The following is a 25,685-nucleotide window of genomic DNA, read 5'->3' on the forward strand; positions in this document are numbered from 1 at the left end:
AGTGGATCCTTCCACGAGCACCACAAAGAAGGATCCTCACTCTCATGAGAGGAGCCACAGGTGAAGGTCAGAGACAGGTGCACAGTCAGGCTGTGGGGTGTCACTAATGGCCTCATCCAGGCCTATGGCCTCTCTGGGCCTCACTTTCCACATCCGTGAAGTGAGATTAAGTCTTCCTGCCCTCCATGGAGTATGTAGCCACAGTGAACATCTTTTGAACAGTTTGGACATCTGTGTCATTGGGAGAAGGAGAGGAAAGGCTTGGGATAGTGACATGAAGAATTGCAGTGAGGGACTGGAGAGATGGCTTAACAGTTAAGGCATTTGCCTGTGAAGCCAAAGTACCCAAGTTCAATTCCCCAGGACCCACGTAAGCCAGATGCACGAGGGGCACATGCGTCTGGAGTTCGTTTGCAGTGGCTGGAGGCCCTGGCATGCCCATTTTCTCTCTGCCTCTCTCTTTCTGTCTCTCTTTGCTTGCAAATAAATCAGTGAATAAAAATTATTAAAAAAAAAAAAAAAGAAGCCGGGCATGGTGGTGCACGTCTTTAATCCCAGCACTCGGGAGGCAGAGGTAGGAGGATCGCCGTGAGTTCGAGGCTACCCTGAGACTCCATAGTGAATTCCAGGTCAGCCTGAGCTAGAGTGAGACCCTACCTTGAAAAACAAAAAGAAAGAAAGAAAGAAAGAAAGAAAGAAAGAAAGAAAGAAAGAAAGAAAGAAAGAAAGAAAGAAAGAAGGAAGGAAGGAAGGGAAAAGCAAATTGCAGCGAGGGTTGAGGATGTGGTTGAGTGGATAGAGTGCTTAAACAAGGCCCAGAGTTCAATCCTTAGCACCACATAAACTGTGTGGTGGTGCACCCCTGTAATCCCAGCACTAATCAGGTAAAAGTAGGAGGATTAGAAATTCTAGGCTGTCCTTGGCTATGTAGCAAGTTTGAAGCCAGCCTTAAGTACATAAGACCCTGTCTCAAAAAGGTAAAAAAGAGGAGCTGAGTATGGTGGCATGCGCCTTTAATCCCAGCTCTTAGGAGGCTCTAAGTTCAAGGCCACCTTGAGACTACATAATGAATTCCAGGTCAGCCTGGGCTAGAGTGAGACCCTACCTTGAAAAACCAAAAACAAAAAAAAAAGCTAAAAAGACAGGAAATCTTCTTTGCTCAGATCTCTGTGAGCTTAGTATCCTTCTTTTTCGAGGTTTTCTGGAGCTTGGGCTCCATCTTACCTCTCACTACCTTGACACATGGATCCCACTTGAACCATAACAGGTGGGAGACCTGTAGCAACCCCAAGAAGAAGGACCAGAGAAGGAAGGTGCATACAGGCTCCACTGATCTATTCACAAAGCCATTATGTGTGGGAATTGGGTGCCTAGGGAATACTCCAACAATCTCTAAAAAGGAAGTAGGCCCTGGGGAGATCTGAGTTTGATGTGTGGAATTTCTTGGCCATAGCGGTATTCCCAGTTTAGCAGCTTGAATGAAGCTCTTCTCCAGGGTGATGACCTCTTGTCACTAGGGTTACCTGTAGCAGGTGTTGTGTTTCTCCATAAACCCCTTTTGTGCCTGTTCTTCACTTGTATGAAGACTATATCCCTGCCTGGTGGCCTTTCCTGAGGCTGTAAGAGTCGGAGAGCCATCCAGGTCCCAAGCCCTGTATGTACCTGGTCTGGCTCACAGATCATGTCTGGTGGTTATCCTAGCAGCCACCCCATGTTGGGTCCCCCACCCATTATGTAGAAGGGACATTATGTCTCTGAAACACAGAGGGGGAGCTGGGGCTCAGAGAGGGCATTTTGGCCCAAGATCATGTCACTCATGGCATGGGCATGCATGACTATAAATCCACTGCCTGTGCACGCCCATAGGTATAAGGTGGCCAGCCAGTGTCATCATCCCCGAGAAGGTAAAGGACTGAAATAGCTCAAGCTAACGTTTTGTTTTGTTTTGTTTTGTTTTGTTTTGTTTTGTTTTGTTTTGTTTTGAAACAGGGTCTCATGTATCCCAGGCTGGTCTCAAACTCACAATAGAACTGAGGATGAACCTTGACCTCCTGAGATTATAAGGCATGCAACTACCCCACTATGTTTATATGGGGCTGAGGATCGAACTAAGTGCTTCATGCATGCTAGGCCAGCACTTTTCTGACTGAGCCACATCTCTGTATCTCCTTAACTTTTGGAGGCACACCCCACTTGGCTCTGTCCAACTTAGGGGTTCAGAAAGACAGCAGATGGAAGGATCCCACACCAGAGGCTCATTGGAAAAGGCACACCCAGTCAGGGACAGCTGTGTGTGTCCATCCCAGAAAGGCTGCAGGTGGAGCTTGTCATGTGCCCCAGCTGGCCCCATGGAGAAGCAAGCCAGGAGAGGCCCAAATGGCCACATGTAGAAGATACTCATTCCCTTCAGTAAATCCTCAGGGCCACCTTGGGTTTGGCACTTTCATTGCCAGGTGGAAAAACTAGGGCCCTGAATATTAACTTACCCTGTGATACAGATGAGGGTGGTCCCTGCGTGGTGGACACTTCATCATGGAGGTCATGCTGGTTCTCCTGAGGAAAACCTCTGCCCCACATCCAAGCCACTCCCCCTCCTCCATCCAGGCCAAATACAGCTCCTCCAGGAGAGCATGCTGCAAGGAGGAATGTGATCATCCCTCTCTATACAAGCTGTAGGCGTGTTTCAGGACAGTTCTGAGTCCTGAGGAGTCCTGTGCCCCAGAAGACATTGTTAGTGGCTCTTGAAAACCCAGTAGAGGCATTTTGGGGGGGTTCTAGAAGCTTCCAGAGCCCCAGACTCAGGGAATCTGACAGGGTAAGGAGCCAAGGGGAGGGGAAAGCCTGGCATAGTTTCTGCTTCTGCTGCCACAGACTCCTCAAGTGGGTCCTTCTCCCCTCTTTTTGTTGCCACCTGTGAGTTTGGAGGGCCCCTGCTGAAAGGATGTAGAATATCAGCTGTCCAGAGTGTTGTAGCCCCTAGGTAGGATGGGTGCCCAAGACTAAGGCTCATCCATGTCCAGCATCCCTAATGAAAGCAGACTAAGGACTAGCTACTGTCTGTGGGCGGCTCAGGGATGTGGGGGTCTTCTGGGGTCCCATGGGCAGGTGCAAAGTATTGCAGGGCGGCATGGTATGATAAGTCAAGTCTTAAGAGCTTCTTTTCTTGGCCCTCATCTGAGGACCTCCCTGGGGGCAGGGGTTGCCTTGGGAGGAGCACAGTGATAAGAGCTAGGCAGAACCATGAAAGAGGCCCTGTCTGTGCTCCAGACACAAAGCAGGCCAAGCTTGGGACTGGTGGTGTGAAAACCTCCCCACTCCTGTGGCAACCACCCCCAAGGGCCAGCCATCTTCATAGATAAGCCTCAGTGAGAAGCCAGGGCACGATTTCTTTATTTTAGAAATAAACAATAGTGGGACATTTATAGCTGTGGGACAGGAAAAAGAAACCACGTGGGCCAGGGACCACCCCTTTGCCAGACCCAGGGCCTTTTTCCAGAATCTTCCATGTGAATGGGAGGAAGGGAACTTAGAAAATGACATTTACCTCTGATCAGCCTCACATTGGGTTTAGCCACAGACTTAAGGGCTGGTGGGAGCCTGTCCCAGTGCTGCTGGCCCAGGCCAAGCCTAACCAATGTGCAGACTACTGTACACATAGCGGCTTCCTGAGCACGGGGTATGGACACTGGACTGGCAGGGTGGGCTCGCTATCCCTCCTGGTTCTCCAGGGGGTGGACACACTGTAGGCAAAGATTCGTGTTCCTCCTGTAGACTTTGGTCAGCGCCATGGTTTTCCAGATGCGGCAAGGCTGGGGTTGCTGGCTTGCATCTGAAGAAAGCTGCAGGACGGGCTAGGGAATGGATGGAAGAGGGTTTGGGTTGGTGGCCTCAGCCAGCCACAAAAGGAGGTTCTGAGTCCTCCCCCACCCTACACCCTGTGCGCATGCTTGTGTGCTGTGTATGTGTGCACACACAGGTGCCCACAGTCCCAGGAAGGCAGCCAGCAGCAGTCTGGGCTGAATCATGCTATAAGCAATTGCCAGTGTGGCAGCCTGCTCCAAGTTCTGATGGTCTCTGATTCAGTTATTTGGCCTGACCTGTTAAATGGGTAGCTTCCCGATTCATGGCACCATAGGGTGGGGGTGTCAGAGGCCCCCCACCTGCTCAGGGCAGTCAAAAGTTCCTGCAGGGACTCTTAACTCTGCCCCTCTATAGCCCTCAAACCCTTCTTGAGGAGCGCAGGTATGTTCCTTTGTCCACTCGGCATTCTCCTGGCTGCTGTCCCGGTGAACAGCGAGTGCATACGCGGGCAGCAGTGCTCCATTCTCCAAGCCTGAGTCGCCCTGTGTCTGTCTGCACCTTTCTATCGCAGAGCCACTGGGCATCAGTGCCAGAGCATTTCATTGTGGCAGTCTCTACCTCCCAGTATTTGTTGACAGACGAGGCACACAGCTGGGAAACAGCTGGGCTAAAAGCACAAGCCAGGAAAGGAAGAGCAGACATCTGACCTCAGCCAGGCACCCATACAAAACTCATGACTCTCCAATCTGGTCCCTTGCCGGGCGCTCTTGATCCCCTCCTGTCCATCACTATGGCTCTTCAGGAATTCTGAGAACTTGGAGGGTGGTGTCCTAGTGAGTCTTCATTCTGGGGTTTTCCAGTGGTGTTTGGCCAGACACCTGGAGGAGTTTCCAAAGATGTCCAAGTGGTGCGGAAAGGCTCCCACTGGGAAATGACTTAAGCTCCACAGTGACCCATGCCACCTGCTGTGTGTCCCTGAATAGCATCTTCCCTCTCTGAGCACAGTGTCTTCCTAAGCAGATTGAAAAGGAAGGTCTCATGAGTTGATGGATGAGCAATGCATGGCTTTGGTCACTGCTATCGCGGCTGCAGGGTCACATGGGCGTGGGAACTGGGGACTCTTGAGTTTTCTCTATTGACTTATGATATGACTGGTGCCCGGCCTCTTATTCTCAACTACTTGGGAGGCTGAAACAGGATGAACGTAAGTTCAAGGTGTGCCTACGTAACTTAATGAGACTCTGTCTCAAGTAAAAAGAGGGCTAGAAGGAGTAGCTGAGCAGTAGAACACACCAGTCTGGATCCCTCAGTGAGGGGTGTGGTTTAACCATAGAACACTTGTCTGTGGTATGTCCTTGGTTCCATCCCCCACTGCCAAAAGAAAACAAGCCGGGTGTGGTGGCACACACCTTTAATCCCAGCACTTGGGAGACAGAGGTAGGAAGATCACTGTGAGTTTGAGGCTACTCTGAGACTACATAGTGAATTCCAGGTCAGCCTGGGCTAGAGTGAGACCCTACTTCGAGAAAAAATAAAGAAGGGCTGGAGGATCAGTTCAGGTTATCATGCATACCTAGTGAATTTAATGCCAACTTGTGCTGAGACCCTGTCTCAAAAAAAAAAAAAAAAAGAGCCCAGTGCCCAGTGTGGTGGCACACACCTTTAATCCCAGCACTTGGGAGGGAGAGGTAGAAGGATTGCCATGAGTTCCAGGCCACCCTGGGACTACACAGTAAATTCCAGGTCAGCCTGAGCTAGAGGGAGACCCTACCTCGAAAAACCAAAAAAAAAGAAGGGCTGGAGGGATGGATTAGCAGCGCTTGCCTGTGATGCCTAAGGACCTAATACCTTATAAACTAGATGCACAAGGTGATGCATGTGTCTGGAGCTTGTTTGCAGCAGCTGGAGACCCTGGTGTGCCCATCCTCTGTCTTACCCTACCTCCCTCTCTCTCTCTCAAATAAATAAAGGAAAATAAAATGTACTGAGGTAAATTAAAAAAAAAAATTCCTGGTGTGTGGTGCACACATTTAATCCCAGCAGTTGGAAGGCAGAGGTAGGAGGATTGTTGTGAGTTCGAGGTCAACCTGAGACTACATAGTAAATTCCAGGTGAGCCTGGGGTAGAGTGAGACTTTACCTCAAAAAAACAAAGAAAGAGAGAAAGCCGGGCGTGGTGGCGCACACCTTTAATCCCAGCACTTGGGAGGCAGAGGTAGGACTGCCATGAGTTCAAGGCCACCCTGAGACTACAGAGTGATTTCCAGGTCACCCTGAGCTAGAGCAAGACCCTACCTCGAAAAAGCAAAAAAGAGAGAGAGAGAGAAATAAGAAATTAGTTCATGTCCTTTCACATTGTGAGGACCACTGACCATTGATAACCTCCCCAACTCTATGAATCACAGGCCTATACCCCTGGCCATGGTTTATACCATCTCTCATGTCTGGAATTTGGGGTACATCCTTACAAAGCCAGTGAGACTTTAGTGATGTGGGGACCTGGCCATCAACTTTCCTGCTCTAGTGTCTGAACCACATGAAGGGTGTGAACCTCTGCCTGTCTCTTCCTCAGCCTCCTTCCCGCCCCATAAAATGGGATTACCATGGTAACTCACTGGCACAAGGCCAAAGTCTAGTGAGCAGCTCCTGTGTTCACCTGGGAGCAGCTCAAATGCCATCTCATGTACATTTTCCATAAATGAAACAAATAGGAGTCCCTGCCCTTTGGGAACTACTGATATAGTTTGGTAACAGATTGTCACCCAGGTTACAGTGCAGTATGCAAGGTGTTGTGATATGGGGCCTGAGGTTTCCTTCTACAGAGAGATGTGAGGTAGACGAGGAGGGAGCCATGTAGGTATCCAGACAGCCACATTTAGCCGGGCGTGGTGGCACATGCCTTTAATCCCAGCACTTGGGAGGCAGAAGTAGGAGGATCACCCTGAGTTCAAGGCCACCCTGAGACTACATAGTGAATTCCAGGTCAGCTTGGACTAGAGTGAAACTCTACCTCAGAAAAACAAAAAACTATATGTGTGTGTATGTATATATGTGTGTGTATATGTATGTATGTATGTGTGTATATATGTATGTATGTGGGTGGGTGTGTGTGTACATATATATATATATATATGAAGACATTCAGGGACTCTCAGAGAGTATGAGAGTGAAGGGCAAAGCATTGGCATTAAGGGAGCCCCAGCACTGGCAGGTGTCGGCAAGTGGTCCTCAGGGGCTACACAGTGGGCCTGGGCATTCCCCAGGTTGCAAGTTAGCCAGCTCAGGTGTCTCCACCTTCAGGAGAAAGAGAAGAAATACATGCTGCCTCTGGACAACCTCAAAATCCGTGATGTGGAGAAGGGCTTCATGTCCAACAAGCATGTGTTCGCCATCTTCAATACGGAGCAGAGGTGAGGAGCCGACAGCGTTCCTAGGAGTTTTGGTGCACACAGACAGCCTTGTCTTGGGGATTTTTCCCAGAGCCCTGAGTGCTTGCTCTTGGGTCAGCCTGGAGCTGCTGTGGAGTTTGGAGAGGAGGGGGTGGTTTTGTGGACTCAAACTCTGGTGCTTCTCCTACCACAGCCTCCTGGGATTCCAGACCTGAGTTACCACATTTGGCTTCAGAAATGTTTCAGGACAACTGCTGATTGTTCAGGGTTATACCATGAGGCTATATGTCTGACCTTAAACCCATGTTACTTGGAAGTTTTGGAAGCAGGTTGGCCACCTTAGCTCAGAAAATGAGACTGAGGAACACTCTTGACATGTGACCCAGGCTGGCCTGTGGAGCACTACCCATAAACACTGGCTCCATCGCTGGCAAAGGCAGGGCCTTTAGCAGAAGCCACCTGTGGCTCAGAACTACTTCATTGAACAGCACAGGTATAGAACCTTTTAGTCATAGGAAGTTCTAGTGGGGAGCTAGGTGTGGTGGGGCACACCTTTGATCCCAGCACTAGCGGGAAGGGGGGGGGAATCGCAGAGGTAGGATTGCCGTGAGTTCGAGGCCACCCTGAAACTACATACCGTAGTGGGTCAGCCTGGGCTATAGTAAAACTCTACCACAGGGAAAAGAAAAAAGGAAAAAAGTTCTAGTGAGCTTTGCTGCTATAGACTTACTGCAGACTCAGTGGGAGCTCCTAAGCCAGAGTGGGGGTGTCATGAGACAAGTACCCAACATGGGACTTGTTGGCAGCTTTTGGTTCCTGCAGAGCACAAAAGCCAGGCATAGGGCTAGGGAGATGGCTATTGGATAAAAGCACCATAGCATCAGCATGAGCACCAGATGGCTCAACCTGGATCTGATTCCCCAGCACTCAGGTAATCCACTGGACATGCTCATGCATACCTGTAACTTCGGTCCTATGGAAACAGGCTTGCTGATCCACCAGTCTGACTGCAAATGACAGTTCCAGGTTCAGTGAGGGATTCAACTCAAGTAAATAAAGACTAGCCGGCATAGGGGTGCATGCCTATGATCCCAACGTGAAGAAGGCTGAGCCAAAAGGATCCCAAGTTTTGAAGATGGTCTGGACTGTCACAAGACCCAGTCACACACACACACAAAGAAAAGAAATTAAAAAAAAAAAAATCTCACTCTATACCAGAGCCTAGATCTGGTATCCTGTACTTGGTGCTGCTATATGTACAGTAGACCTTGTTACCCAGGGCACTGAAAAGGAAGGTCCTAGAACCATTCTGAAAGCCAGGTCAGGCAAAGACACACACCCTCCGCCAACCCCCTTTACTGCTTGGCTGTCAGGTCTAAGCACAGGCATTTCCTCCCACCCCAGGAATGTCTACAAGGACCTGCGGCAGATTGAGCTGGCCTGTGACTCCCAGGAGGATGTAGACAGCTGGAAGGCGTCCTTCCTGCGAGCTGGAGTCTACCCAGAAAAGGACCAGGTGAGGTTCCATTCCACCCTGCCTGGCCACTACACATTGGGCTAAGCTGGCCCCACCTGGGAGAGGAACGGCCAGGTCATGTTTAGCCACGTGCCATGTTTAGCCATCAGCGTTTCATTGCTGTGACCTGATAGAAATAGCTTAAAGGAGGGGCTCACAGTTTCAGATCATTTGGTTCATATACTCAAGCAAAACAGCAGTTTTTCTCCTTACTGTGGATAGCAAGCAAAGAGGAAGATTGGGGAAAGTCAAACCAAGATATTGCCAAGGGCTAGGCATGGTGGTGCACTTCTTTAATACCAGCACTCTCAGGAGGCAGAGGTAGCAGGATCACTGTGAGTTTGAGGCCAGCCTGAGACTGTATATAGTGAATTCCAGGTCAGCATGAGACCCTATCTTGAAAAAAAAAAGCTGTAGGTGATGTCATGCCTTTAATCACCTTTAATCCCAGCACTTGGGAGACAGAGGTAGGGGGACTGCTGTGAGTTCAAGGCCACCCTGAGACTACAGAGTGAATTTCAGGCCCTAAAAAAAAGAAAGAAAGATATCCCCAAGGACACACCACGCCTAGTTAGTAACCTACTTCCTCTAGCTAGGCCCAGCCTCCTAAGAAATTTCCAGAACCTCCAAAATAGCATTGCCAGCTGGAAACCTAGGCTTTCACACATGAACCTATGGGGGAAATTTTACATTCCTATCAACATGTCATATTTGGCAAGATTCTCTAAAGGCAAATTGCTGACATACACTTGAGCAAATAAAGGAAAAAGTGGTTTGTTATCAGATTCCAGAAAGTTCTCCAGCCATACCCACAGACTAGAATGTACAGGGACTAGAGTCTTGTCTGTTTTGTTCTGTTTTTCTCCTTCTGCCCTTGAGGTGGAGTTGAGTATGGACACCCTGGACCTCTAAAACATTTCCAAATATATTCATTCCAGCCCTCAGGGGAAAGAGTCCAGCCCCACTGGAGCCATGACTGGGAAAGCTTGGGTCCCGGTCAAGCAGGGCTGTCATAGCAAGCCTTGAAAGGTGTTGTCAGCGTAACAGACAAAGAGTTCCAAGAGAGGGGGTCTCCCCTCAGATGCTTAGGCTGTGTGACCCCTCACTGCTTGTTTCCCTTGCAGGCAGAAAATGAGGATGGGGCACAGGAGAACACCTTCTCCATGGACCCACAGCTGGAGCGGCAGGTGGAGACTATCCGCAACCTGGTGGACTCATATGTGGCCATCATCAACAAGTCTATCCGTGATCTCATGCCAAAGACCATCATGCACCTCATGATCAACAACGTGAGTGTTATGCTCATAGAGCAAGAGGCTGGGGAGATGGCTAAGTCATTGAAGTGCCTGCTGTGTATAGAAGTTGCATTCATAAGCTGGGCATGGTAGCATACACCTTTAATTCCAGTACTCGGGAAGTAGAGGTAGGAGGATCGCTGTGAGTTCGAGGTCAGCCTGGGCTAGAATGAGACCCTACCTCAAAAAACAAAACAAACAAAAAAACCCAGAAGGAACCGGGTTGAATTGGGCTTACAGTTCTAGAAGGTGGAGCCTACGATGGTGGGTAACACATGGCAGGAATAGGAAGCTGGTGTCACATTATCACATCAGCAGGGAGAGTGGAGAACAACAAATGGGGCTGAGCCTCAAGGCCTGCCATTGGTAACACACTTCCTCCAGAAAGGCTCCACCACTTAAAAGTTATACATTCTTCTTTTTTTTCTTTCTTTCTTTTTTGAGTGCAGGGGTTCAAAGTAGGGTCTTGCTAGCCCAGGCTGAGCTGGAACTCACTCATAGTAATCCTCCACACCAAGATTAAATTCAAGGTCTTGCAACCTTGCAAATACTTAGCTGGTGATCACCACATGAGCTGGTTCCCAATCAGTCATACCTTTTGAACATCAGGATTGAACAGGCCTAGGGATACAGACTTGTCATCCCAGCACATGGGAGACTGTGGCAAGAGGATTGTGAGCCATACAGGGCTATGCAGAATCTTGGCAAATATAGCATGATGATAGGAATGTAAAATGTCCCCCAAGGCTTGTGTGTGAAATCTCTAGAAAGAATTTTTTTTAAACTTTTTGTTTTTTATTTATTTATTTGAGAGCGACAGACAGAGAGAAAGAGGCAGATAGACAGATAGATAATGGGCACGTTAGGACCTCCAGCCACTGCAAAAGACCTCCAGAGGCGTGCACCTCTTGTGCATCTGGCTAACTGGGTCCTGGGGAATCGAGCCTCAAACCAGGGTCCTTAGGCTTGACAGGCAAGCATTTAACCGCTAAGCCATCTATCCAGCTCTAAAAAGAGTTTTTTATCCTTATTTGAATTTTTACTTAACTCATTTTTTCCAAGTATTAGAGATGGAAAACAAGGGCCTGGCACATACTAAGCAAGCACCTTCCTGCCGAGCCACACCCCCAGTCCTCACTGTGGATTCTAGGCAGGAGCTCTACCCCTGAGCCACGCACCCAGCCCTCACTGTGGATTCTGGGCAGGAGCGCTACCCCTGAGCCACGCACCCAGCCCTCACTGTGGATTCTAGACAGGAGCTCTACCCCTGAGCCAGTTCCTCAGTCCTCACTGGATTGTAGGCAGGAGCTCTACTGCTAAGCTATGCCCCCATCCTGCAATAGATGCTTTTCCAGTTACAGTTTGACATTGAGGGCTTGTCCACTATGGAGGGACCATGACCTCTCCCACCTTTGTCCCCAGACAAAGGCCTTCATCCACCATGAACTGCTAGCCTACTTGTATTCCTCTGCGGACCAGAATAGCCTCATGGAAGAGTCTGCTGACCAGGCCCAGCGGCGGGATGACATGTTGCGCATGTACCATGCACTGAAGGAGGCTCTCAACATCATCGGAGACATCAGCACCAGCACTGTGTCCACACCTGTGCCTCCACCTGTTGATGACACTTGGCTCCAGAATACCAGCAGCCACAGGTCTGGACAGGCCTGTTCCCTGTGCAACATGGAAGTGGCCCCTTGAAGGTCCCCATCTTGCTATCTGTGCCCTCATGCAGGAATCAGGGCACAACTCACTATGGGCAGGAGGACACATCCAGCCCCAGCTGGTACAGCACGCAAGCCCAAGCAGCTGTTGTGCCTAAAGCCACAAGGGGAGAGATGAGTCGCACGTTTCCAGTCTGCCAGGCCGCAGGGGAACTATCAACACTTCGAGTCCCCTCCTTTCCCTCTCCTGCCGTCTGGTGCTTTCCACCAATTAGACCCAAGTGGAACCAAAAAAATAAGTCTGAGGGATGCCACAACAAGGGTCTGCCTCCTAGAGCAGAGATGGGCGAGTAAAGTTCTGGAAAGCAAGCTGGCTCTCCAGGCATCACACATCCCTAGCCCAGTGCTCTCCCATAGAACTGGTACTGCATTGGTCCTGTACTGGAAACATCAGGCAGGGCCATCTAACCAGTCACAGAGCAGGTGACAGCTGTGGCATAAAAGGGTCAGGAATCTCAGGGTATGGCCCTGCTGAGACAAGGCACCATGGAGCCCTGAAGGGAGAGAACTAGCATCTGGACCTGACACAGGTAGTAGGCATCACACATACAAAGGTAGAAGTGCTGGATTTGGAGGACAGGCCTGGGTTCTGGAATGGTCTTGGTGTGTAAGGGTGTCAGAAGCCCAAGGATGGTCTGGTACGTGGGAAATGCCTGCCCCTTGGGAGTCTGGACCTGCCTGGTGTGAGATCAGTTCCCTGGTGGCTCAGGGCTAGGGATGGTAATGGTTCCCCCAGTGCCTCTGCCTGAACCTCCATGGTCACCATTCTGCTGTCATTGGTGCTCACACTGTCCCTCGGCTTATAACATCTTTCTCCTCTCTCCACAGCCCCACTCCCCAGCGCCGACCAGTCTCCAGTGCACACCCACCAGGCCGGCCTCCTGCAGTGCGGGGCCCCACACCTGGTCCTCCTCTGATTCCTATGCCTGTAGGGGCCGCAGCCTCCTTCTCAGCACCCCCCATCCCGTCCAGGCCTGGACCCCAGAGCATGTTTCCCAACAATGACCCTTTCTCTGCCCCACCTCAGATCCCATCTCGGCCAGCACGGATCCCCCCTGGTATCCCTCCTGGAGTGCCCAGGTAAGGTCCCCAGACTGATTATTGGGCTCCCTTGTGATACTCCCTCCCTCCTAATGGCTCCCAGCAGGACATGGAGGGACATCACCAGTTCAATTTAGCGGGTGAGGAAACTGAGACCCAGAGAGGCCAAGCCCTTTAGTCAGACTGGTGGAGTCAGCTGCCTCCAGGGTACCTGACCGATCTTGTGGGCCACAACAGTTCATGACACGACTCAAGTGCCATGCAACTTCTTACCATGTACTTACTGAGGATCCATGTGCCCTGAATGCCTGGTTCTAGTCTTCCCCATTTCTGCAAAGTAAGCTAAGGTCCAGGGAGGGCAGGAGACTCCACATGATTGCCCAGCAAGCAACTGCAGGGATACCAGGCATATGTCTGTCTTTTGGCAGATTCGCTCCTGGTGCCCTTGTACCAGGAGCACCCTGGGGTGGGGTGGGGGACTGGGTCCTCATTCTCTTCCCTGCTTCTAGCCTCACTGCCCTCCCCTCCCCCGTCTGTCTTTATTCTCTTTGCAGCAGAAGACCCCCTGCTGCACCCAGCCGGCCCACCATTATCCGCCCAGCCGAGCCGTCCCTGCTCGACTAGGCTGCACAAGGGCTTGTTCTAGGGGGCTTCGCACACCCGCAGTTGCAGGAGCTACGGTGGTCTGGGCCTCTCCGCTGACCCCCATGCTGGGACCAGGCACACTGTGGGCAGCTTCTGCCCCTTCCTCCCTAGCCCTGGCAATCACTGTGCTGAGGGTACTCCAGAACCCCAGGCGGTAGAGGCTAAGGACTTTGCACTTTGGGGGACAGGATTTCGAGGCAAAGCTGGGACTGCACGCTGGGGGCCATCTTGAATGAATGGGCTAAGATGGAGAAATTTGTCAAGGAGCTTCTCTACCGACACCTTCTAGAAGCTAGAACCCTCCTCCCCTCCCAGGGCATCTGTAAGCTATTCAGTCCTTCCTGGAGCACAAGGAGTTATCCACCACTTCCCAGAGGCTCCCTAGCAGCAAGCCAAGCCCAATGGGCACAGTGCTGCCAGCCCCTGGCTCAAGTTGTATATATTTTTTCCTTGGCCATATTAACCACACATCCTGAGCCTGGCCCAGCCACAGTGGCCAGAAGGTGCCTTCGCTAAGCCCAAAGCCCTCAGCCCCGGGCTGGCCTCTTTTGTCTCTCAGCCACCCCTCCCATGCCCTTACTCCTCCTGGACTCCCAAGGGGCTTAGGCTCTGTGTGAGTTGTGGGGGAGAGCTGTCAGTTCTCAGCCAGGCCTCCCCACAGGGAGAGCCCTGGGCATCTCTCTGAGCAGATCTCGCTGCTCCTTGCTCGGTTTGACCACTGTAAGTGCCTGTACTCTGTATCCTATTAATAAACTAAAATAAAGGGAAGAACCTTCTGGTGGCTGCTGTGTGGGCCTTTTGTGTTGCTGTTGAGAAACCTCCCACTGCCCCCATACTCTGGAAGCTGGTGATCATGTCTTTGGTCACATTCCTAAGGATGCCAAGCTCAAGAGCAAAGCTTATACTGTGCTCAGTTACCTTAGCAGTGACAACAGAAAACCAACCAACTAGACCTCCCTGTGATTAGACCTCTCCAGATACCCATTTGTCTCTGGCCTTCTCAGGGGCCCCTAGGCCTTTCTGCTTGGCAGGGACACAGTTAAACTTCACTTTCTAATTTTTCTTTCGTGCCAGGCGACCACCTCCATCGGCTCCTGCCCGACCTTTCTTCTGAGCTTCCTTCGTGGGAGAGCCTTCCCGCCTGTGTGGCTGCTCCCTCCCTTGGGGGCAGGTCTGGCCCAACAGGTGGCCCTGAGCCCCAGTCATCAGGCACTGATTTTTCTGCCCATAATTTATTGACTCCAGTGCTCAGGGCGGACAGTACTACTTTGTGGGGGCAGGCTTTGTTGGAGCTGCCTCTGCCCGGGGTCCTTCAGGGAAAAGGAGGGGTGGATGGTTGGGTGGTCTGATACGCCCCCCACCCCCCACCCTAGCTAGCCTCTCTACTAGGTTGAGGGGCCAGGGCTCCTTCCTGTCAAATAAAGTGACTGCCCTGGAACCACTCTGCAGCTGTTGTCTTCTTCCCTGCAGGCTTTCCCATACCTAGAAGAGAAGGCAAAGGAAAGGGGTTTCTGCCAGGGATGTGGGGGAGTAGGGTCACCTTTTCTTGACCCATGCTCCTGGATGGAAGACTTGAGCTAAGGCACATTACAGAAAGAACCAGAAAGTCCAAGTGCTGTAGTCCCACACAGCAGCACCTATCATGTGTAACTTCCAGGATATTAGGCACTGTGACTGAGCTGCCCTTTCCAGGGGGCCCACGCCTACAACCAAGCCATTGGCACTCCCAGCCTGGCTCAGGATGGGAAGCAGACACATGGGGCCAATTCCTTGAGGCCCTGACTATACAGCCTCCCCCTCTCAAGTCTGGGAGAAACCCTCATATCACACACTGCCGGTGGCCCTCCATCTCATTCCTCCTCCAAGGCAGGGCTATGTGGGCACAGGGCGCTTATCCTGGAAGAGGCGCTTGAGCGTGCAGACCTGCAGCACGCCCACCAGAAGCAGCACCGCCACATTCACTGCGGACCAGAAGTTCACCCGCTCCAGGTTGCCTTCTTGTAGGTTGCGGTCACGTGCCTCGAAGGCGCGCAGTAGGGTCAGCATCTGGATGCTACGCTCCAGCCGGGTCCTCATGGTCTCCATGGATTCCTGCTGAGGCACAGGGGGAAGCAGACTCAGGCTTCCAGGAAACAGGAACAACAGGATGAGGTGTATATAGAAAGCTGAGGGTGCAGAATCTGGCCAGGATGCCTAACTTGGAATGCTCACCCTACCACTGGCTGTGTAATCAGCAAGTTCACCAGCCTCTCTGCCCTCATGTCCTCTTCTATAAATCCGTATTTATTTCAAAAATATATTTCATCTCAGGTATTGCAGACCTGGAACCTACTTTCTGGAATATGATAACCTTGAACTTCTAATACTCTGTTTCTACCTCCTGACATCAAAGGCTTACACCACCATACCTAGTTATATGCATTGCATTCTACCAGGCTATATCCCCAGCCCTTGTGTGTGTGTGTGTGTGTGTGTGTGTGTGTGTGTGTGTGTGTGTTGGGGGGGCACATATTTATTTGAGAGCAAAGGGAGACAGAGAGAATGGGCATGCCAGAGCTTCCAGCCATGCCTCTTTGTGCATCTGCTTTTACGTGGGTATTATGGAATTGAACTCACATTGTTAGGCTTTGCAGGCAAGCACCTTAACCACTGAGCCATCTCTGCAGCCCTTATTTTATTTTCTTAGTTTTACAAGTAGTAGCTGCAACTCAGGCTGACCTGGAATTCACTATGTAGTCTCAGGGTGGCAATCCTGCTACCTCTGCCAAAGCTGGGATTAAAGGCATGTACCACCACACCCAGAATTTTTTTTTAATTGACAATTTTCAATTTGATCATGATACCTTCCCATTACTTTTTGTCCTCTACCCAACTACACATTCTTCAAATTTGATTTTTTTTTTTTTTTTTAGAGTGACAGAGAAAGAGGCAAATAGAGATTTTGTGTGCTAGGGCCTCCAGCCACTGCAAACGAACTCCAGATGCATGCGCCCCCTTGTGCATCTGGCTAACTTAGGTTCTGGGGAATTGAGCCTCGAACCAGGGTCCTTAGGCTTCACAGGCAAGCACTTAAACTCTAAGCCATCTCTCCAGCCTTTTTTTTTTCTTTTTGATTTTGTTTTTTTGTAGGGTTTTTTGTTGTTGTTGTTTTCTTCTTTTTGGGTTTTGTTTGGTTTTTGAGGTAGGGTTTCACTGTAGTTCAGACTGATCTGGAATTCACCATGTAGTCTCAGGGTGGCCTCAAACTCATGAAGATCCTCCTACCTCTGCCTCCTGAGTGCTGGAATTAAAAACATGTGCCCGGCTCCCTCTTCTAATTTGGTATCTTGATTTTTTCCCCTCCTACATCATCCATAAAGACTTGTTGATGGGCCCAGTATTGTTTAGGTCATAACAGCTGCTGTGAAGTCATGAGTGCAAAAGCCACCACTGGGATTACATGCATGTGCCTACCACTACCACCGGTTCTATAAACCTTAACATTGCTGTAAAAACAGGAGGGTTAGCGCTCAGAGTGCAGCCTAAATAAATATACAAAACACATCTACTAGCCACACTACTTGGGTTTAAATACCAGCTTGGGGCTGGAGAGATGGCTTAGCAATTAAGGCATTTGCCTGGAAAGCCAAAGGATCCTGGTTCAATTCTCCAGGACCCACATAAGCCAGATGCACAAGGGGGCGCATGCATCTGGAGTTCATTTGCAGTGAATGAAGGCCCTGGTCTACCCATTCTCTCCCTCTCTCTTTCTCTCTCTCTGTATCAAATAAATAAATAGAATATATTTAAAGAAAAAAACAACTCAGCAATGATCTACCCTTGGGCAAGTCATTTAGCATGTTGTGCCTCAGTTTCCCCACTCTTGCATGGTTGGAGGCCCTGACGCACTCAATTTCCTCCCTCTTTTTTCTATCTCTCAGCTTGCATATAAAAACAAGTTATGAACATGGGCTGAAGGGATGGCTTAGCAGTTAAGGCATTTGCCTGCAAAGCCAAAGGACCCAGGTTTGATTCTCTAGGGCACACGTTAGGCAAATACACAAAGGGGCGCATGTGGCTGGAGGCCTTTTAAAATTATGAAACACTAATTTATTCACAAGCAGAGGCAGAATGGGTGTGTCAGGGCCTGTAGCCACTGCAAACAAACTCTAGATGCATGTGCCATTTTGTGCATCTGGCTTTACCTGGGTAGTGGGTGATCAAATCTAGTCCTTCGGGTTAACCACTGAGCCACCTCTTCAGCCCCAAAATAAATTTTTTTTCAACATATTTTTAAAATTTTACGGGAGCCTGGGCTAGAGAGATGGCTTAGAGGTTAAAGTGCTTGCCTGCAAAGCCTAAGGATCCAGGTTTGATTCTCCAGGTCCCATGTAAGCCAGATGCACAAGGTGGCACATGCATCTAGAGCTTGTTTGCAGTGGCTAGAGGCCCTGGCGTACCCATTCTCTCTCTCTCTCTCTCTGTCTCTAATAAATAAATAAAATAAAAATAAATCTTAAAAAAAAAACAACACACGGCTGGAGAGATGGCTTAGCAGTTAAAGCTCTTGCCTGCAAAGCCAAAGGACCCAGGTTCAATTCCCCAGTACCCACATAAGCCAGAAGCACAAAGAGGCACATGTGTCTAGAGCTCATTTGCAGTGGCTGGAGACCCTGGTGCACCCATCTCATCTCTCCTCCCCCCGCCCTCTGCTTGCAAATAAATAAAATTCGAAAATAAAAAAAAACAGGGTGGAGAGATGACAGCAGTTAAAACACGTGCCTGAAAAGCCAAAGGATCAGGTTCAATTTCCCAGGACCCATGTAAGCCAGAGGCACAGGTGGCACCAGACAGCCTTCAATTGGCAACTGACTTCATGCCTCAGCTAGAGCGCACCTTGATGTCCTCCATTTTAACATCCAGCATCTCTTCGGGCTCCACAGCCTCAGCCCAGCCCTCCACCTCCTCATCATCTTGTAAACTGTCAAAGATGAGCTCAAAGAACACGAGCTTCTCTGAGATAGTGCTGAAGGAGTTGTCAAAGCACAGCCTGTAGTCGCCAGCCTCTGTTGGCTCCACCCTGGATAAACAGACACATGCATCGACATGACCCTGAGTGGCCAGGCAGCCGATCTCTGGGGCAGGTTGGATCGTAACCCGAGGCCACTGGGGAGCAGCAGGGCTGTAACTCAACCCTGGCAGGCAGCAGGAGTTAACTCACGTGTGCACCCCGTCGGCCTTACGGGACTCACTGACCAACAGCACACCCTGAGGGCTCTCCAGCGTGAAGTCCACGTCCAGCCCAGCACCTCCAATCACCTAGGGAGAAGGTAAGGATGGACAGACGTATATGGATAGGCCCAGGGCACCTGCCAGAGAAATTTGGATTGAACCCACCTATATGGACCAGAAGGGCTTATATGCATGCTAACATCTAACAACCAGGACCAGCCGCCCCCCTCCCATCAGTCTCTGCTTTGGTTCATAAAACAACTGCAGATGAGTTTGTTTGTTTGTTTGTTTAAAGCAGGTCTGCCCAGGCTGACCTGGAACTTACTTCATAGTCCTAAACTGGCCTTGAACTAATGGGAATCCTTCTACCTCAGCTTCCTAAATGCTGAGACTACCAGGCTGGGCAGTTGTTTGTTTGAGACAGGGTCTCAAGTAGCCTAGGCTGGCCTCAAGCTCTCTGCATAACTGAGGCTGCCCTTAAACTCCTGATCCTCATGACTCAACTTCCAGAGTACTGGGATTACAGACATGTGCCACCACACTGGGTCAGGTAGGTAGGTTTGTACCACCCAAGATAAATTTTTTTTTTTCTTTTTCTTTTTTTTTGGCTTTTCGAGGTAGGGTCTCTCTGTCTGGCCCAGGCTGACCTGGAATTCACTATGTACTCTCAGGCTGACCTCGAACTTATGGCGATCCTCCTACCTCCCGAGTGCTGGGATTAAAGGCGTGCAACACCATGCCCGGCCTGAAAAAGATCTTTTGTTGGTACCATCCCAAATGAGAAACCAGCCATTAACCAAACCCAGAAATCATACTGGGACAATTGGGATGGCTCACACCTATAATCTCATCACTCTTGAGGCTGAAGCAGGGAGATCGCCATGAATTATAGGGGGGAGGGAAGGGCTGGGGAGACGGGTTAGCGGTTAAGGCGCTTGCTTCTTAAACCTAAGGACCCAGAGTCGATTCCCAGTACCCACGTAAGCCAGCTGCACATGTGTCTGGAGCTCCTTTCCAGTGACTGAAGGCCCTGGAGCGCCCATTCTCTGTATCTCGTAAATAAAATAAATAAATCTTTCCTTATCCGGACGTGGTGACGCACACCTTTAATCCCAGCACTCCGGAGACAGATGTAGGAGGATCACCGTGAGTTGGAAGTTAGCCTGAGATTACATAGTGAATTCCAGATCAGCCTGGGCTACAGCGAGACCCTACCTCGAAAAGCCAAAACAAAACAAAAACTAGGAAAAAAAAAAATAGGCATGGTGGTGCTCGCCTTTAATCCCAGCACTCCAGAGGCAGAAGTAGAAGGATCTAGGATCTCCGTGAGTTCTAAACCAACCTGGTGTTAAGAGTGAATTCCAGGTCAGCGGCCGAAAAAAAAAAAAAAAAGAAAGAAAGAAAACATGCGGACCACGCCCCTTCTCTTAGCCAGACAATGAGCGCCAGAGCACAACCACTCCCGAGGACTCCTTCCTTCTGAATGGTTCTTTTGTCCCTTTAGCCACGCCCCGTCCCTGGCTCCGCCCCGTCTGGTTCGCTGGCCACGCCCCATTCCCAATGGCCCCCGCTGCTTCGCGGGCTGGGACCCTCTCACCTGGTACTCAGTCTCAAGACTCGCGTTGGCGGGCGCGGACTGGTAGAAGCACTGCTTCTTCCCGGCCGGTAACAGGAATGTAAACTCGCCGTCCTGGATGGGCGGAGGTCCCGCCTCTCCCACCCGCGCCTCCGGCAGTAGCAGCCACAGGGCCAAGGCAAGGGCCGCGCCGGCCGCCATCCTCCGGGTCACCCTCTAGTTGTCTAACGGTGGCGGTTCCTTTAAGAAGTAGCCCCGCCTCCTGTTCTTGTCCCGGAGCTCATTGGCCGCTGCGTCTAGCCAGTCGAAAGACGCCGCACTCAGCGTGAAGGACCCCTGAAAGACAAGCTGCCCGAGTGAGTGCCTAAGCCGTGTGGAGCCGCGCCACCGCCTACAGAGCCTTTTCCAAAAAGTTATCCAGACCTAGTCTGGATCGTTGGCGGGTGGTCGTGCCCATTCTCTCGGCCCCCTTTCCTCTGTAGCTTTCTCAAGTAATTAAATAAATAAAATGTTTTAAAAAATCAGTGGACATGGTGGCGAACGCCTTTAATCCCCCAATCTCCATGAGTTCGAGGCATACATAGTGAATTCCAGGTCAGTTTGGGCTAGAGTGAGACTCTATCTCGGGGGAAAAAGAAAAAAAAAAAAAAGACTCAGCTGGACAGGGTAATCTTATTTTAATGTTGTTTTGGGATAGTGAGCACAGCCTGCCTGGACTCTCCGAAACTTCACTCCATTTACTCCTTAGAGCATCACTATTTAAGTGTTATCATCTGTAACCTGTAGGTTCCCACACTGTAGACATGCTGTGTAATTTGGGCTTGGCCTGTAGTGAGCTTCTTTGTCTGTGGAGGGTCATGGCCACACACTGCAACCCAAGAGTTTCAGACTCCTTGGCCAACAGGTACAGAGTGGTTGAAGTAGCTCTCTATGGTGTCTCCAGCCTGTAATTCCAGTCCTTGAGAGGTTGAATGCAGGAGGATTGCCATGAGTTTGAAGCTAGCTTGAGCTGCAGAGTGACTTAGAAACTTCCCTGACCTATGGTAAGATTGTGTCAAAAAAAAAAAAGCAGTATGGCCTGAGGAGATGAATCAGCAGTAAAGAGGCACTTGCTTGCAAAGCTTGACCTCCTGGGTTCTATTCCCCAGTACCCACGTAAAACTAGATGCACAAAGTGGCATGCGTCTCGAGTTTGGTTGCAGTGGCACTAAGGCCCTGGCAAGCCCATTTTCTTATTCATTTTTCTCTCTGTGCTTGCAAGTAAATAAACAAGGAATAGAGCTCACTGGCAGAGCACTTACGTGGCATTCACAAGGCCTTGGATTCCATCCCCAGCACCACAAAACAGACCATAAAAATAATTGAGCCAGGCATAGTGGCTCACACTTTTAATCCCAGCTCTTGGGAGGCAGCAGTAGAAGGATTACCATGAGTTCAAGGCCACCCTGAAACTACATAGTAAATTCCAGGTCAGCCTGGGCTAGAGTTAGACCCTACCTCAAAAAAAAAAAAAAAAAAAAAATTAAGGTGAAAGGAGTATGAGCCTGGAAGCCAGGTTGTCTAATTCACATGCTCACTTTTCAGACATTTGGACCAAGCAGAGAGCTCGGTTGGTAAAGTGCTTGCCTCACAAGCATGAGGACTTGAAGTCCATCCCTAGAAACCCTATAAATGTTGAGTGTACTGATGTACACCTGGAATCCTAGTGTTGGGGAAATGGAGATGGGAAGATCCCTGGCCTAACTGGCAGCCAGTCTAGCCTAATTGGAGAATTCCAGATTCACCAATGAGAGACCATGTCTGGAAAAAAGAGAAAAAGGTAGACATTGTTCCTGAGAAATGACAGATACCACCATAAAACTGTCTTCTGGCCACCACACATGTATGTGGGCATGCATATACACACTGACAACCATGCATGCATACCACACACACGCACACAAAAAATAAAAATGAGACAGTTGGCCATCCTGCTGAGCCTCAGGTTTCTCTTTCTTTATTATTTTTATTTTTTAAATATTTTATTTATTTATTTGCAGGCAAAAAGTGACAGACAGATGGCGTTCATTTGCAGTGGCTGGAGGCACTGGCATGCCCATTCACTCTCTCTGCTTTTCTCTCTGTGTCTGTCACTCTCAAATAAATAAACAAACAAAAAAATGTTTAAAAAGTGACAGAGAGAGAGACAGAGTGGGCGCACCAGGTACTCTTCACTGCAAAGGAACTCCAGATGTGTGTGCCACTTTGTGCATCTGGCTTATGGGCATAGGGCATACTAGGGAATGACACCTGGGTCATTAGGCTTCACAGGCAAGTGCCTTAGCTGCTGAGCCATCTCTCCAGCCCCCCCCCTTTTTTTTTTCAGGCAGGATCTCACTGAAGACCAGGCTGGCCTCAAATTTACAGGGATCCTCCTACCTCAGCCTCCCAAGTGTTGGGATTAAAGGTGTGTGTCTGTCACCATGTCAGGTTCGTCAGTTTTCTTATCTACATCTACAAAGTTGGGCTGAGGATTTAGCTCAGTAGATGAGCACTTGCCTAGCAAGTGTGGCTCTGGAAGGGGGGGGGGATCTAGTACATTACAAAGTCACAATCATATTGAGCTTTTGCAAGGACAAAGTGAGATAAATGTTTGGAGCATCTTAGGTCAGTAAATAGTAATAATCTATTAGTCAGTTCTTGGTTTGTTGCTCACCATTGGATAGCCTGTCAGTTAACCTCTCCTTCAGTCTGGAGAGGTGACCTCCCTTACTCTGGGTCACAGATGGATAAAGAAGCCATTGGACTAGCTAACTGTACTTGAAAATCCTGTCTAAACATGAGAAGAAATGTTTAGATGAAATCTTTTTGGGGGGCTGGAGAGATGGCTTAGCAGTTAAGGTGCTTGCCTGCAAAGCCAAAGGATCTTGGTTTGATTTCCCAGGACCCCCGTAAGCCAGATGCACAAAGAGATGCATGCATCTGGAGTTCATTTGCAGTGGCTGAAAGCCCTGGCATGACCATTCGCGCTCTTGCGCAAGCACTCTCCCCCTCCCCCCCCCCCCGTGTGTGTGTGTGTCTCCCTCCCTCTTTTCCTCTCTCAAATAGATAAATAAAAGTAAAATATTTTCTTAAAAAATTTTTTTTTTTTTTTTTGGTTTTTTGAGGTAGGGTCTCACTCTAGCCCAGGCTGACCTGGAATTCACTATGTAGTCTCAGGGTGGCCTCAAACTCATGGTGATCCTCCTACCTCTGCCTCCCAAGTGCTGGGATTAAAAGCATGCACCACACTCCACCTGGCTAGATGAAATCTTTAGTCTTCAAAGATAGCTGAGTGTGGTGGCACACACCTTTAATCCCAGCATTTGGAGGCAGAGGTAGAAGAATACCTGTGAGTTCAAGACCCACCTGGAAATACAGAGTGAATTCCAGGTCAGCCTGGACTAGAGTGAGACTCTACCTTGAAAAAATAAATTTAAAAACCCACTGCTGCAATTCTCCACCACTACTAACAAAAACATGTTTTGAAACTTTTTTGTTGATAACTTCCATAATTATAGACAATAAACCATAATTACCCCTTCACTTTCTCATTCACAAATCCATCATATCCCTTCCCTCTCTCAAGTCTCTTAAGTGTTTTGTGTTGTGTTTTTCGAGGTAGGGTCTCACTGTAGCCCAGGCTAACCTGGAATTTACTATGTTGTCTCAAGCTGACCTTGAACTCACAGGGATCCTCCTACCTCTGCCTCCTGAGTGCTGGGATTAAGGTGTGTGCCACCATGCCTGGCTTATCTTTTATTTTGATGTCATCATCTTTTTCTCCTATTTTGAGGGTCTTGTGAATTAGTACTTGGCACTGGGAGGTCATGGATATGGAGGCCAGTTTGTGTCTGAACATTGTAAGCAGTCCTACCCTTCCTTTGGTCTTACATTCTTATATTTTTACACCTCTTCTGCAATGGACCCCGAGCCTTGGAGGGTGTGATAGAGATGTTTCAGTGTGAGCATTCCTCTGTCACTTCTCAGCACTATGATGCCTTTTGGGTCATCCCAGTGGTCCCCACCATCTGAAAAGAGAAGCTTCTCTTACCAAAAGTGAGAGTAACATTAGTACATGGATATGAACAATAAGAAAAGTACTTACAGGGCAGTTTTGTGAGCATAATCTAGCCATTTAGACAAACAAGAGCATGTGTTACACTCCTAGGGTTCATGACCTCCCCCACCATAGACTTTTGATTAGGTTTTCGGTACAGGCATGTACGTATTTCCTCCCATGGAGCAGGCCTCCAATCCAGTTAGAGAGCAGTTGGTTTCCCCCATAAAAGATGTGCCACTATTTTACCCATTCGGTCATTTGACCTGGATAGACAAACTTAAGGCTTGCAGTGTCCACTGTTGTTTATCACCGCTGATGACTTCTGTTCTGTCAGCTGGTCTATAGGAGGGTTTTCAGCTCAACTCTGGCTTGATTTCTTAGTGATCTTGCAACCAAAGCATGTGGAGTCTTAACATCTATTCCTGGTGGAAAATCAAGAGTTTTGGCATTGACCTGTAATGTTTGGGGGGCATCAGGGGCCTCCCTGGCCAACAACTCACTGGAACATATTCCATTCCTGGCACTGAGATTTTTCTAGTCTATGGCTTCTGAGTGCACCATTATCCAAAAACTGTAGGTCTCCGTATGGCTTATTTATAACATCTTGAATTTTGATTAACCCATCCCCATCTTTCTTTTATTCAGTCTCTTCCCATGACTTCATTTATGCCATTGCAGCCCAGTAATTTGTTCATCTGCTTAAATATATGGAATACCATCTCCTTAAGTCCTCCCCTTTCCAGACTCCCTTTTAACCCCTTTCTGGGGCATGGTCAAATACTAATATTCTCCACCATTACTAATCAAAAGTTGATTTTCTGAGCCAGGCACAGTGATACACAACTTTAATCCCAGTATTCAAGAGGCAGAGGTAGGAGAAGTGCCCTGAGTTCAAGGCTACCCTGAGACCACATAGTGAATTCCAGGTCAGCTTGGGCTACAGTGAGATCCTACCTAGAAAAAAACAAAAAAAGATTGATTTTTAAAAATATTGTGACTTGTGCGTGATGTTGCATGCCTTTAATCCCAGTACTTGGGAGGCAGAGGTAGGAGTATCACCATGAGTTCAAGGCCACCCTGAGACTACAGAGTGAATTCCAGGTCAGCCTGGGCTAGAGTGAGACCCTACCTCGAAAAAAAAAAATAAATAAATAAAACAAAAATTGTGTGTGTGTGTGTGTGTGTGTGTGTGTGTGTGTGTGTATGTTTCTATGGGCTGGAGAGATGGCTCAGCAGTTAAGGCACTTGCCTTTGAAGCCTAAGGACCCAGGTTCAATTCTCCAGGTCCCACGTAAGACAGATGCACACGGTACATGTGTCTGGAGTTCACTTGCTATCTTTATCTTTTTTGCTCCCTTACTCTATCTCAAATAAATAAAAAGAAAACTTAAAAATATATTTTTATTA

The 25,685-nt window shown here is 49.2% G+C and overlaps 3 protein-coding genes across 12 annotated transcripts in view; 2 read left to right on the plus strand and 1 right to left on the minus strand.

Annotated features, from left to right (window-relative positions):
• Dnm2 (dynamin 2) overlaps positions 1 to 14,848 on the plus strand; it is a 102,251-nt gene extending 87,403 nt beyond the window's left edge. For 4 of the 10 annotated variants that reach the window (XM_045143062.1, XM_045143064.1, XM_045143063.1 and 1 more), the window contains 6 exons: positions 7,101 to 7,210; positions 8,594 to 8,705; positions 9,830 to 9,994; positions 11,423 to 11,655; positions 12,553 to 12,804; positions 14,485 to 14,848. In XM_045143062.1, coding sequence (XP_044998997.1) covers positions 7,101 to 7,210; positions 8,594 to 8,705; positions 9,830 to 9,994; positions 11,423 to 11,655; positions 12,553 to 12,804; positions 14,485 to 14,524 — 912 coding nt within the window. In that variant the 3' untranslated portion in view covers positions 14,525 to 14,848. Of the gene's footprint in view, positions 1 to 7,100; positions 7,211 to 8,593; positions 8,706 to 9,829; positions 9,995 to 11,422; positions 11,656 to 12,552; positions 12,805 to 13,319; positions 14,192 to 14,484 lie in introns of those variants that run through there. The other 6 variants (XM_045143056.1, XM_045143060.1, XM_045143057.1 and 3 more) reach the window with 2 other exon arrangements.
• Positions 14,627 to 20,418, minus strand: Tmed1 (transmembrane p24 trafficking protein 1). Its single transcript, XM_004667461.3, has 4 exons — positions 20,219 to 20,418; positions 18,611 to 18,708; positions 18,286 to 18,469; positions 14,627 to 15,501 (listed from the first exon to the last, which is right to left on the minus strand). Exons 1-4 carry the CDS (start codon positions 20,396 to 20,398, stop codon positions 15,283 to 15,285), a joined length of 681 nt encoding a protein of 226 aa, XP_004667518.1. The 5' UTR covers positions 20,399 to 20,418; the 3' UTR covers positions 14,627 to 15,282.
• The window catches only part of C2H19orf38 (chromosome 2 C19orf38 homolog), a 46,506-nt gene continuing 41,011 nt past the window's right edge, over positions 20,191 to 25,685 (plus strand). Inside the window, exon 1 of the mRNA XM_004667462.2 lies at positions 20,191 to 20,553. The gene's annotated coding sequence lies outside the window, so the exon portion shown is untranslated. The remainder of the gene's footprint in view (positions 20,554 to 25,685) is intronic.

This window comes from Jaculus jaculus, chromosome 2 (assembly GCF_020740685.1).
Source record: "Jaculus jaculus isolate mJacJac1 chromosome 2, mJacJac1.mat.Y.cur, whole genome shotgun sequence".
NCBI classification, from domain to species: domain Eukaryota; kingdom Metazoa; phylum Chordata; class Mammalia; order Rodentia; family Dipodidae; genus Jaculus; species Jaculus jaculus.